We start from the raw sequence: 13,944 nt of genomic DNA on the forward strand, positions 1-13,944 counted from the left end.
TACAAAACTAGCACTAGGGAAGATGATTACACACTGCTACTTTGCGTGGTGAGAGATGATGTTAGCCACTCCCTGATTTCAAGGTATTACTCAACCTGAAGGAGAAGAAGAAGCATATTTGAGAGCTTTGCTGAACAAAAAAACTTTCTGGGACTATTATTTCTCATGTGCTTACCAGTCTAAGCCCTCGAAAAGTCCTTCGCCTTTCACAGCACAAGTTTTGAAGATTGCCCATTGACGGCTCTTTATCTTGTGCAACTCCAAGGCCTCCGTCACAGCTGCATCATCGAGTGCACCTGGTAGATCCTGTTATATAACATTACCAGAACTGTCATTACATATATGCAAAACCAAACACATGTCGTACGGATTCTCTCTATGAGGTACAGATTGAACAGTGGTCTTGGTGAATTTATACAACATGGCGGTGAGGTAAACAGCTTGAGATTTTTACTAACCTGCTTGTTTGCAAATATAAGAACCATTGCACCTTTCAATTCCTCTTCCTGTAAATAAGGTTCCAAAACACGAGTTAAGTCTCAGTGATAAAAGCATTCTCTAGAGGCCAAAATCAAAACTTGCACAAGAGCAGTTCTGAAATGAGACACAAAAATCTGTATAGCAGAAAGTCACAATCACTAGTTCCCTTCCAAGAATGTCTAATTATGACTACACCGGCTTTGGCTTTTCCCATCAGGTACTAAACAGAGAGATCTCAAGTGTGGTGTCATCTAGCAGTGACTAGCACAAGGCTGTCTGACATTCTAAGAACATTGAGTAGCAAGATTTATAGCATCTACAACAGTTTCCATTAGAGCTACCACCGTGAAATTGTTTCCCTCACCTATCAAGAGAGTAATAAACCAATTACATCGGAAGACAAAACTTAAGCAGTTGTTTACCTCCAAAATTGCATGGAACTCCTCCTTCGCCACTCCGATTCTATCTGTATCACTTGAATCAACAACATAAATCACTGCTTGTGTATTTGGGAAGTAGCATCTCCAATATGGCCTGATGCTCGTTTGTCCACCTGCTCACAAGAAATTCTAGTTAATCATTCTCCAACGAATCAACTACATACATTAAAAGAACTGTGGTATGTCGTGACCAAAGTAAGACTCTCCTAAAATCACGCAAAAATGTTCTGGAACCTTTTCTAACTCATTTTTCGAAAAAGCAGACTCTTAAACACATGTCACAGCTATTCATCGGAATGTTAGATGATGATTTAGAGGTTGAAATCATGGACATCGTGTTACCATCTTTCCATATACGTACAATGTTCTAGTTTCTCAAAGTGTCATTAGAGTTAGATCTGCTATCATGTGATTACTCAATCACTTGACCTTAAAAATATACTAGTCAACACTAAAGAAGACTAACTGGATCCACAAGAACACGCTTTGATCAAGACCAAATTAATGCCTATACAATATATGTCTCCCTTCTCTGTATACCAAAAACCGTTCTGAGGGCAATGCATCATAATATAACGTTTTAATACCGCAAATACAGGGAATTGGAAACGTACCTAAATCCCAGACCTGAAACTTGATATTGTTGTACTGCACAGTCTCAACATTAAATCCAATAGCTGCAAATCAGAACAAAAGCAAAATTGACAAACATGAAAATCAAATCAGCTGCGTACAAAGTTTCATCCATTGAGGATAAAATCGAGAGAAATATCATACTCGGAATCGTGGAGACCACCTCTCCCATTTGAAGCCGATCTGGAAAACACAGCCACCAAAACAAAAAAACGCAACTCAACACAAAAACGTCCGAATCAAAAACCCTAGCCAATTAATCATCTATGCTCTCAGTTGTGAGTTTAGATTCAGAGAGAATGGTTTACAGAGGATAGTGGTTTTTCCAGCATTGTCGAGACCGAGGACGAGGATACGAGCTTCTTTGTTTCCAAACACGGATGAGAACAGTCTCGTGAACACGATTCCCATCTTCCTATTCTTCTGATCGGGATCAGATCATACGATCTAAGAGAGATTCGTCTCTTGGACCATCGAGCTCTCTCTTCACAGAGAAGGAGAAGAAGAGCAGTCGGAGGAAGACGAGAGAGAATCAATAGTTCCGAGATTTTAGCAATTTCTTAAACCCTCTGAATCAGCTAGCGGGTTCATATATGGGCCAAACTATATCATCTGAGCCCAATATATGGGTATTGGTTTTAGTGATTTCTTTAAAAGGAAAAATCACATAATGTTTTTTTTTATTATTATTATGCAGAGATCGGGAGTAATTTGATTTCTTGTGCAATTTGACTTCCCCACTTAGCTTTTGCACTGGAAAAATCCCTCATAACTTGACTAATCAGCATAATTTATTATGAAAATTTTGCTAGTGGGCAAGAATAGAATGATGGCCATTATTTCTTTTAACTAGTCCACAACTATACGGAAGATTTTTTAATATTTAAAGGTATTATATATAGTCAGAAAGAGTTATTATTATATTTGATCATGATGTCACATTATATACTTACAAAGTTCATAAAATCTTACAGAAACGAAAAATAACTGTAAAATATAATTTGAGTAATATCTTCGAGAACTCAGTTTAGAACTGTAAAATTTTACCGGAACATATACCATAAATATATCCAAAAATAATAAGAGAAAAGAAAAAGCAAGAAAAAAAAACACAGAATTGTTTGGAAGTTGATGTAGTAGACGCGGACGCGGCTACTCGGCGCCGCGAAGGACGACAGCTCAACTACTCATGGGTATAAAAAATGTCAAAATAGAATCCAATTCTTTTCTGTTTTATAGTAGTAGTATATTATAAACTCAAGTGCTCAACCCATCCACTATCTGAAACGTGTCCCTTTATGTTAACTCTTTTACGCACACAAACACAGAATATCTTAAACTAGATACGCTTGAGCAGAACGATTTGCTGCTAATTGCTTTTCTTTTTTCTTTCGTTGTAGTATTTGCTAATTGTTGTTCTTATTAATGGAGAGAAGAATATTAACTTGTCGAAAAGAAACGGAAGATAGCAGTTTGCTGGAATGAAATGGAGAATAACAGTTGACTTGATATATTTTTTTGATTATTTATTAGTAATCTAATATGTGACTGCATATTATTCAGACTGTGTTTTGTTTTTTTTGGTAACATTTTTCAAGTCGAATAGATTTTTATGTTTCTCAAGATTTTGTAGTCAACCTTTAGGCTTAAAGTTATTGGGAACGGTCGATATAGATCAATATTTTCATGTGGAACTAGTCTATGTATGACTTATTTTACAGCTGAACATGTATGGTTTATTTTCATGTGTAACAATATATGTTGCCACTGATGTACATTTTTGTTCATAACTCTAAGTCTTCTAGATGTCAAAAAAAACTATAAAGCCTATAAAATAGTACTGACTTATATAATTGTATTAACGAGTGTTTTAGTACATGATCATAAGAGTAAGACAACTTTTGATATAAACGGAACTGCAAGTCAATATAGATGGGTGAAAACCGGAATTGGCAAAGCTAGTAGTTACACAATCATGTACGACTTCAGCAGATTTCAATTAAGTTTTATTATGATGGATAGAGATAATGTAGTTACGTAATCAACTTTTGTTTTTGATATTTTTCTTCTAAAACTGCTAGTAAACATGTACAGTGAATGTTTCTAAGTTTTAAATTGAAGATTATCATGAATCCCCAAATGAGAAAATAAATTAAAAGCGGGGAAGAAAATGAAAACTGGCATATGGATCAGACAAATAACTCCGCTGTCAACAGATTGAAGTACAGTACTCTCTGTTTTGACAGCCAACAGTTTGAAGTACATGCAAGGTTTACAAAAAGCAATCTTTGTGACTGTTCCACACAAAAATATTGAAAGTGGTTTCTTAAAATATATTGATGTTGTAATGATTTTTTTTTAACACTCGAATCCTAAATATATATGGTGGATGTACACGTATGAAACCGCATTTTACAATCTTTTTTTGTGGGTGAAGTGACTAAATAATATTTCCTCAAACTACAGAATTTGGAACAAAAAGGATTTAATATAGCAAACGATAAAACACTACAGAACAAGTAAAAAACCCAAAATTTTGCTCTCTAGTAAAATTTACATTTTCTAGGAATCATGGCTTATGAGAAAGACAAATTCTCCAGAAAACTCTCAAAAAGGAAAAAAGAAAAAGTAAGTATAACCAAAAAAAAAAAAGCTTAGTGACTTGTAGTAGTAGTGGTTTCTCCGGTATCTTTCACTTTCTCTTCGCCTTCTCTCATATTCTCCTCCTCGTCAGTCACAACATTACCCTCTTTGGAAATGACCATTTCACCCTCGTGACCACCACACGTACACGTTTTCATAGCTGGTGTCGCTATAAACCTAGGCAAGTCTTCTCCGGCCATTATGACAAGAACCTTCTCCTCGTAAGCTCCGTTAGCCGCCTTATCCCCAGAGCGGCTCTCTTTCTCTTCGTCGACGTTCTGACCATCTTCTTCGCCGGAGGAAGACAGGCGCCAGTAAGAGCAAGCGAGGATGAGAAGCGCAAAGGCTATTAGTCCAAGCATCGCCGCTAAGCCGCCGAATAGGTAAGGAATCGGCGAGTGCCACGGTGATTGCGGCACCATTCCGTGGTGATTCACGGAGGCTGATGTTGCCAACGTGGGGTGCGTTGCCACACCTTCCAACCTCGAATGAACGCTCAATGGTCTCATTTTTGTTGTTGTTGTTGTTGTTCTTGTAGTTGTGCAGTATCTTTTTTTTTCTCTTTTGGGTTTTGTGTAAAATGGAAAGATGAGTATGAAACAGAGGAGAAGGTAAGGAGACGTATTTATAGGTATGAACAACTTGGGGACAAAGAAAGTGACGATCTTATTAAATTGATGGAATTTAGTGGAATTAACTTCTTCTTTTTTTAACACTTAAGTCCCTAATGATAACCAACGTATTTATATTTTGTAATTCAAATATAACGTATTTATTTGATTATAAAAATATATATTATAGCAGATAAGTGATATTGATTAAATCTCTTGTTAATTGATTGATACTATTGAACAGGGGCAAAAAAAAAAAATCGACAATGTTATGATTAACCGTTTCGTTTCATATGTATCATCAACATATATGTGGACACTTAACCACTTTATATTTTTCGTTCTTTGGAAGTTGCGATATACACGTAGTCCGTACAAATGGTGGAGGCAGGCAGGGAATCGATGTGATTATCCATCTGTTCACGTAGACATTTTGATATATTTATTTATATATATTATAATGTAGCTAATCAGGACATAGTGAAAGAGCATATTGGATTTGAGGTATATAGTGGAATATGACAATGCTTGCACAATCATAATAGCGAACAAAGGTGATTTGAGGGAGAGCTTGTGGGTTAAAGGGCCAACAATCTCATTTTCTTTTTCTTCATTATTTCCAAAAAATTTCAATTGGCTTTGGTGCTTTGATTTGACATGCAGTATATATTTAGTCTCTCTCTTCTTTTCTTGCTCTCTAGTCTCTAGCCTGGCTATGTTATGATTCCATATTTTTAATTTTGCATTATGGGATATGGATAAGATCATAAGATTATTTAAAATCTCATGTTGTTTATGTGGCGAAACACCAATCCATATGATAGTTGATCGTAATTGACATGTGTTAGTTCAAATGACTTATTTGATGTCTGATTCAATATAGCTGTAGCTCTACTTTTTTTGAACTAAAGCTGTAGCTCTACTATGTTTATTTTTTTTGGTATGCAGCTCTACTATGTTTATTATAGTTGGATTAGTCCTTTTTTTTTTACTAGAGAATTATCCAATATCCACGGTAAATTTGGAAAACGTGGTTTGGTTTCCCCTTTTTTCCTAAGTTTTTCTTTAACTAATTTCTGCTTTATATTCATCTCACATACTTTCCCACATTACTTGTTTCTGCCAGAAATTTTTTTTTAATGCTTTGTTTTTTTGAAAAGATTATAAATTAAGAATCTAGCATTTTTATAAACATAACTTGTTCAGATATCGTTGATGTTGGTATATTCGCTTTGGAATATCACCGCAATATTTTGTCTATATGATTTTTTGAATAGTTTTTTTACGTTCAAGTCAGTAACTTTAATATAAAAACTTAACACAAAGAATCATAAAACAAAGCAAGAAAATTAATTAAATCTGAGTATCTGCTACATATATATTTTATTACCAAACAGAATAATAAAAAAAAAACATTACGAAAAAATAAACAATAAAAAGCACGAAGGGATAAGAAGACCATAGCCATACTGCCACATTAATTCCATTAATCACTATTAACATGATCGAAAATATTAGGATTCTATAATTTCGTTGTGTCCCACGTTTCGTCAGCTTCCACTTGCACTTGCACTTGCACACCTTTTAGCAGTAGAGGGTACGTTTTTTTCTGCACGGAAAATCACCGCCCGTCGTTTTGTACTTATTGGTCGCTACTCTCGTATACTAATAAGAAGAAACGTTCAAAAATCCAAATGGTAGGAAGAACTGAAGAAGTTATGTTTACAAATTCTTAGACGATGGTGGAATTTTGATTTAATGAACTGGCCGCAAGACGAATATGGACATGTAAGTTAGGAAAGGAATCGAAAGATGTTAGGCCGTGGTGATCGAGGCTACAAACCAAATCAGTTGAAGGGTGTGATTTCTATCATATCAAAATTATGAGTTCACTAATACACAAAGTACATTGGATGATCGCTAAAGAGCATCTTAATTAGAACAAGATTATAAGATTATTAAAAACTAAAGACATATAAAAATTCGAAACATGTAACTCTGTTACTATTTAAGCAATATCCATTTCGCTCGTTGTTTTGCTTTACCTAAAGGGCAAGTTTTTCGTATGAGGCAAGGCCACTTGGATATGAAATACTCCACAAACTTTATTCCTAGGCATATCATTTTGTCTAATATAAATATATATATAGCATGCCAAAAGCTTTTTTCGTAAAACAAATCTCCAATATTTAATTGCAATTTCGGTGGATAATCGGATTCCATTTTTGTACTTGAACGGCCAGTTCTTTCTTATTAGTAACTTTCATTCAAAATTTTAAATGATTTAAATACATTTTAACTATAATAGAAATTGTTGGCGAGAGTCGACCAATCACCAAAGGAAGCTCATGTCAGATTACATCCACATGAATATATTATAGTATTGCTGTTTATATTCCAACTTTATTAGTATAAAGTTAGTTAATTGATGAGGATTAGGGACAAAAATATTATATTAAACTAGATGGGGGTGAAAACCATACTTAATTATTTAAATAAGCAAAAGAATATATTCCCAACTTGAGTTTTTGGGGTGTGGTGACGTACAAACTTCTCTTCTTCTAGATAAGGAACTATGCACTACAAATTTGTTAAACTATGCACCACAAATTTTCTAAAGTCTAATTATAAAAGTGATGAAATCTAAAGAAAAAGTAGTAATTAACCCTACTACAACTCATGAGTCACGACTTTAAGCTTAACTACTATTATGCTAAGATTACTTCATTTGATCTTAGTGTTATGTATATCTGAAGTCTGAACTCAATTAAACAAAAATAAATAAATAAATATATATATATATATATATATATATTTTGAATTAATAAATTCCATCTACAAACCATTTCTATATTCTTTTTTACATATACGAAAAATGTATAGTATGTAGACACGATTTATTTGCAAAATTTACATACAAAAATTCTCTTCTACCATTTTAGATTCTAATTATTTTTTGTCTCTTGGGTCTTTTATTTTCACGTTACTGGTGGACCGGTAAACAATAATAAAGGAGAGTTACTAATAAATATAAAATTGATGCGAGGAACACAATGAGGAATTTAAAGTATGGTCATGATCACATTCACAATAGTGGATATTCTATTTAGATCATAAGAACATTGCTTCATTAGCAATGCTCATTCGCCTCATCTGAAATAACCGATTTGATAGGCCACCATGTTTTGCCTCTCCGGCTCTTCTTTATTTGATTTGAGTTTAAACAATCATTCTTAGATTGAAAATTCCAAAGTGAAACTGAAGTTTAGAATACAAATTTATTAAGGATAATAAAAATTAAAGGGAAAGTTGAGACTAATCCATATAGCTCGTTTGAGCCTATATAGTCTACAATATTCTTATACGTGAGCAACCGTCTTTTTAAAAATCGTCAAATTAAATCATGCCTTTTTCATGACAATGAGACTTGGATATAGTTTACATCAGATTTTTTTTTTTTTTTGTCATCTGAAATTATATTAAGGCCTTCAAAGTACCTAATGGTTACAATACTATCAAGACAAAAGCTTTGATACTGATTAGCCTACATTAGCACCATCAATAAGAATAGCTTGAGGGGTCTACACAAAAAGAATATCATCAATAAAAACAAAAGATTCCCCAAGCTTCAAAGACTTTGAAAGCCACTAGATCCTGCACTTGACGGGAATTTTCCAAAAAACCTGCATCTTCAACCAGAGTTCAAACATCCCTCCTCATTAAACACACGTTGTAGCCAGTTAGGCGGTCCTGCTGCTACATACGACTGTTCTCTAAGATCATTAGTTACACTTTAAGCAATCAGGTTTGCACCTCTGTTTGCATCTGCTACCTCAGCCTCTAATTTTCATGCGGCAAAAGGCAAAAGCGATCTCTTTATAGCCACAGATTGCGGTTTAAAAGACGGCCAAGCACTTGGTCTCATTGCTGCACCCACCAATTCTTTGTCTGAAAGCGCAAAAATGACATTATCAACCTTGTGACTAGCCATACTTTCAAAAGCCCATAACAAACATCTCAAACTTGCATCCCCTTTTGAATGAATGTTGGCAAAAGATCTTCTACTATGCAGTAGGACAACACCTCTATCATCTCTTAACACCCAAGCCCCACCTGCATTTTGGTTCCTTCTTGACCAAGAAGCGCCTACATTACATTTTAACCAATTCTCCGGAGGTTTTTTCCACCTACCAGTTTGAGTCACCTCATTCCTTTGACCCTCACTTTGAATTTGGTTTAGGAGAGACTCTCCTTCCTCCCCCACACACTGGGCTTCAAACCATTCTGCAACCTCCTCTCTAATCTTTTCCACTGTCTCCCTTGCGTTAAAGCATTTTCCTTCAAAGGTGAGAGAGTTTCTATTTGTCCATATTCTCCACACTATCCAAGGAAAACTTTTTCTTAGCTCTGGGGGCCACGCCTTATTATCCTTATTTTCCAGAAGATGGAACATATTGGAATAGATAGAACCAGAGTGGAATCCCTCCAGAGAAAAGGGAAATTCTGAGAGCGCCCACACCTGTCGAGACAGAGGACAAAGAAACAGAAAATGATTTATCGATTCACTCTTTTCTCCACAAACTTGGTAGTTTTCATCCACAGTCATCCCTCTTCCATTCAAGCTTTCTGCTACAGGGATGGCTCCACTAAGTAATTTCCATAAGAACACCTTGATTTTTGGATCCGTCTGCAACTTCCACACCAGTTTTTTTAATTTAAGAGTAGACGACTGTAGTGATGCTATTTGAATCAGCTCCTTACTTTTGACTTGATGAGCCATCCAATAGGCAGATTTAACCGAGAAATCCCCATTTTTGTTATGTTTCCAAATATGAAAGTCCTCCTGGGAAATGACCGGTTTAACGGCTTTAATTCTGATGATATCCTGAGGAAAGAACAGCTCCTCCAATATCTCATTATCCCAAAACCCTGTTTGTAGATCAATTAGATCTTTGATCTTAAGTCCCACATCAAAAAATTGGTTTTTCCTCCAAGGAGCCCTGAGACGATTATCCTCGATCCAAGGATCTATCCACACAAACATTAAGGCCCCATTGCAAACCCTCTTTTCCAAACCCTGTATCATCAATTCTCTTCCATACAAGATGCTTCTCCATGCAAAGGACGGTCTTTGACCCATTTTTGCATCTAAAAAAAAAACATCTTCGTAATATCTGCTCTTCATGAGTCTGGCTAACAAACAATCAGGATTTTGTAAGAGTCTCCATGCTTGTTTAGCTAACAATGCTTGGTTGAACACTTGGACATCTCTAAATCCCATCCCCCATACTCTTTTGCCAAGCATAACCTTTCCCAGCTCTGCCAGTGAATTTTCCTCGAATGTTCTCCTGAATTCCACCAGAAGTCGGCCATAGCACTCTCTAAGTTCTCACATGTTTTTTTTGGGAGCTTAAAGCAGGACATTGCAAACACCGGCATTGACAAAGCCACAGACTTTAGGAGTACCTCTTTTCCTCCTTGGGATAAACACCTAGCATACCACCCAAATAATTTACCCTTTAACCTGTCTTTTAGATAACTTAACATATCAACCTTCGATCCACTGAAACACTCGGGCAAGCCTAGATAGGATCCTGCACCACCTTCCGTTGTAATGCCCATAGATGCTTGAACAGATCTTTTTGACGGCTCAGTCACTCTTGCACCAAAAGTTACTGAGGATTTGTTCAGATTGATAGTCTGTCCCGTAGCTAAACCATACACCTTTAAGATGTTTTGTAAAACCACACTCTGTTCCAAAGAAGCCTTACACAGGAATAAACTGTCATCAGCGAAGAGCAAATGATGAATGACTGGCCCTCCCTCAGACAACTGCATGCCCTCCAAACTTCCCTCCCATTGAGCCTTGTTCAACAAATGTGTCAAACCTTCAGTACATAAGACAAAAAGAAATGGGGATAAAGGATCTCTCTGCCTTAAGCCTCTTTGCGGAGTGATCATACCAAAAGGCCTATCATTTATCAGGACAGAGTAAGTAACAGTAGAGACACAAATCATAATCCAGTTGACCCATTTAATATGAAAGCCAAGAGCTAGCATCAGACTTCTTAGGTAACTCCATTCAACCCTGTCATATGCTTTTGACATATCGGTCTTCACTACCATGAATTCAGAAGACATTTGAAGATGCACCTTCAGGCTATGAATCAGTTCATGAGCAACAAGTATATTATCTGTGATAAGTCGTTCAGGAACAAAAGCAGATTGGGACTCAGAAACAATCTCTGGGAGAAAAGGTTTCATCCGCTTCACCATAACCTTTGAGATGATCTTATAAAGCACAGAGCACAGGCTTATAGGTATAAGGTTACCCATTTCAGAAGGATGTAGAGTCTTTGGAATCAAACACAGATGGGTATAATTCCACTCAACAGGCATACATCCTTCATCAAAGAACTTTTGAACTTCTGATGTTACTTGAGGCCCAACAGTTTGCCAATAATGTTGGAAAAAAGCGCAGACATACCATCCGCCCCTGGGGCTTTTACTGGATTAATCGAAAAAAGGGTTTCTTTGATTTCTTGAGCAGTCACCTTGGCAATCAGATTATCATTCATTTCCCCTGAGACTCTTGGTTCCAAACTATCGAACCATTGATCAAACCTAACCGGATTTGACGAAGTGAACAAGTTTTGGAAGTAAGCTGCATCAACCTCTCCCTTTGCCGCTTCAGAGACTTGGAAGTTCCCATTAACATCCTTAAACTTTTCAATTCTCTTTCTTTGTCTATTCTCCTTGACTGAGGCATGAAAAAACTTTGTGTTTCTATTTCCACATCGAAACCATTTCTTCCTGCTCTTTTGTTTCCAAAAAATCTCTTCGTCTCTGTAGGCTTTAGCAAGATCCTTTTTTAAAGCATGTACCGTTTGCAATCTTGGCCACACCTGAGATTGAACTTTTTCTAAAGCAACTTCAAGCAGTGTGATCTTATCATGAGAGTTTAGAGAATTTTTCTTTTTCCAAGAACTTAAAGCTTCCCTGCAATTTCGTAATCTCTCTGCCACTGAGATGTAAGAGTCTGATCTGTTTCTATTCCATGTTGTATGGATAATAGTTTTTACCTCTTCCTTGAACAAAAACCTTTTGTCAAACCTGAACTGCCCTCTATACGAGTCTTGAGAAGACAACAACTTAATCAAAACTGGCCTATGATCTGATCCTCGCAAATCCATGAAACCTTGGTTTGAAGCCGGAAACTGTTTTATGAATTCAGTATTACCGAAAGCCCTATCGAGTCTGCATTGCATCCAGTGTTCTCCTCTTCTCCCCGCCCACATGAAACTGTTTCCTTGACTTGGTAATTCTACCATATCACAAACCTTCAGCATGTCATTGAATGGTTTAAACTCATTATCACATCTCCTAGGACCACCATTTTTTTCTCCATTGTGCATTATCTCATTAAAGTCCCCAAACATGCACCATCTCTCCCTTCTTCCTATGCCCAATCTAGATAATCTCTCCCACACATGAGACCTGTTCCTTCTGTCTGGATCTCCATATATACAGGAAACAAAGAAATTGGAATCTCCAAACTGTACTTGAGCATCCAACATATTCTTATCTACATACCGAAAGTCTACCTTTACACTGCTCTTCCAAAAAAGGGCTAAACCTCCACACTTCCCTATCGGGTAAACTGTATATACACGGTCATAGCCCAACCAAACTTGTAAATCCACCAAAACGTTTCTCTTGTTCATTGTTTCCATCAAGAATAACATCTCCGGGAAATGTTTTTTACGCATTTCCTTGAGACGAGGAATTGCCAAATCATGAGACCGTCCCAATCCTTGACAATTCCAACTAATAATGCTCATTGGGGTGTAGGCAATCCCCCCCTTTGGGATCACCTCTTGAGGATTAAGCCTTGATTGTTTTGCAGTGCTTGTACCCTCATCATCTGCTTTTCTCTTGAACATAGGACTCCCCAATACATCTTCTTTCCCTTCTGGTAGTTAGCTTCCTGACATTTTTTTGCGGTCTTTTCCTCCTTATCTTTGCTTTAGCAGGAACAATCCCGGATGAACTAGCCAAAAATTGACAATTTCCAGAAACCGTTGGATTATTCTGAACAAACCCGGAAGAACCCACCTCAAAGGAATTAGTTCCATCAACCGTAGGATTGTTTTGAAAAGGCTGACATAAAGCAAGAAAGTTATCAGACAAACCAAGGTTTTGCTGATGATTATGAGGATACAAACCAGGCTCTGAGACTAAGGTCTTTTCATAGCTAAAAACCAACCCCTTCCCTTTGTTAATATCCATGTGGAAGATTGGTAGAGGCTCTAGCCTTAGAATTGATTTCTGGGCAAACAGATCTTTCTCTACTTCCTTCACCGAGGACTTGACTTTATCCATTCGCAACAGCTTCTCTTCCTCAGAAGATACCCTTAGGTATTGTCTCATGCCTTCCAGCACAATTGGAGCAATTGTTGGTCTTCCTGTTGCAGGATCAACTCCCACCTGGTCTTCCTTAAGCACACCAAACAGGGGATTATAAGCTTTTAAGATTGGTTCCTTCAGAATTTTCTCCGTAGGGCGACCAGCTCTTTTCGCATCTGATTCATCTTGGATTCTCTTAGTAAAAATATGGCAGTTCTCTTTCTCATGCGTCATTCTCTGACATTCAAAACACCTTTTTTGGACTCTTTAATACTCAAAATTAATCAAAATAGGCTCGCCTTTTGGTGGATTGATGCGCTTTGATCTTCTGAGAGGTCTGGAGACATCAAACCTGATCTTAACCCGAATGAAATCTTGCAGCTGAGGCTTTTCTACTTCAAAAGCAACCTCCATAACTTGACCAATCAACTCCCCCATGGCTGTCAAAGCCTTCTTTGTATAGAAATTGATCGGTAGATTCCACATTTGAATCTACATAGGCTTAAACTGCAGGTAGTTATCTGGTGGATTCTCGTACCACCTATCCACCACAATAGTCCACTCATTAAAAGTATGAACTCCTTTCTCAAGAACTTCCTCTAAATCATGCTCCGAATTAAAGAAAACCTGGAATTTTTCCTTTGATAAGGCTACCCCTCTGACTCTTCCAATCTTTTGCCATTTGCGAGGCATTTGGCGAATCAACTGATCCATGGGTTGCGAAGCCGGAT

The 13,944-nt window shown here is 36.8% G+C and overlaps 4 protein-coding genes across 5 annotated transcripts in view; all 4 read right to left on the reverse strand.

The window, feature by feature from the left end:
* LOC104717015 (ADP-ribosylation factor 1) overlaps nucleotides 1–2,095 on the reverse strand; it is a 3,352-nt gene extending 1,257 nt beyond the window's left edge. Inside the window, exons 1-7 of one of the 2 annotated variants that reach the window (XM_010434520.2) lie at nucleotides 1,862–2,093; nucleotides 1,698–1,736; nucleotides 1,535–1,597; nucleotides 903–1,033; nucleotides 459–506; nucleotides 176–306; nucleotides 7–95 (exon numbers count right to left, since the gene is read on the reverse strand). In XM_010434520.2, the coding sequence (XP_010432822.1) occupies nucleotides 62–95; nucleotides 176–306; nucleotides 459–506; nucleotides 903–1,033; nucleotides 1,535–1,597; nucleotides 1,698–1,736; nucleotides 1,862–1,964 (549 nt within the window). In that variant the 5' untranslated portion in view covers nucleotides 1,965–2,093 and the 3' untranslated portion in view covers nucleotides 7–61. Of the gene's footprint in view, nucleotides 1–6; nucleotides 96–175; nucleotides 307–458; nucleotides 507–902; nucleotides 1,034–1,534; nucleotides 1,598–1,697; nucleotides 1,737–1,861 lie in introns of those variants that run through there. The other variant, XM_010434521.2, reaches the window with a different exon arrangement.
* On the reverse strand, nucleotides 4,022–4,859 carry LOC104717016 (protein GLUTAMINE DUMPER 1-like). The gene has a single exon (XM_010434522.2). The coding sequence runs from the start codon at nucleotides 4,703–4,705 to the stop codon at nucleotides 4,208–4,210; it is 498 nt and encodes a 165-aa protein (XP_010432824.1). The 5' UTR covers nucleotides 4,706–4,859; the 3' UTR covers nucleotides 4,022–4,207.
* On the reverse strand, nucleotides 8,655–9,947 carry LOC104720029. The gene has a single exon (XM_010438003.1). It carries the CDS (start codon nucleotides 9,945–9,947, stop codon nucleotides 8,655–8,657), a length of 1,293 nt encoding a protein of 430 aa, XP_010436305.1.
* Nucleotides 10,046–12,648, reverse strand: LOC104720031. The gene is made up of 2 exons (XM_010438004.1): nucleotides 11,295–12,648; nucleotides 10,046–11,211 (listed from the first exon to the last, which is right to left on the reverse strand). Exons 1-2 carry the CDS (start codon nucleotides 12,646–12,648, stop codon nucleotides 10,046–10,048), a joined length of 2,520 nt encoding a protein of 839 aa, XP_010436306.1.

The sequence above is a fragment of the Camelina sativa genome, chromosome 10, assembly GCF_000633955.1.
Source record: "Camelina sativa cultivar DH55 chromosome 10, Cs, whole genome shotgun sequence".
Taxonomy (NCBI): domain Eukaryota; kingdom Viridiplantae; phylum Streptophyta; class Magnoliopsida; order Brassicales; family Brassicaceae; genus Camelina; species Camelina sativa.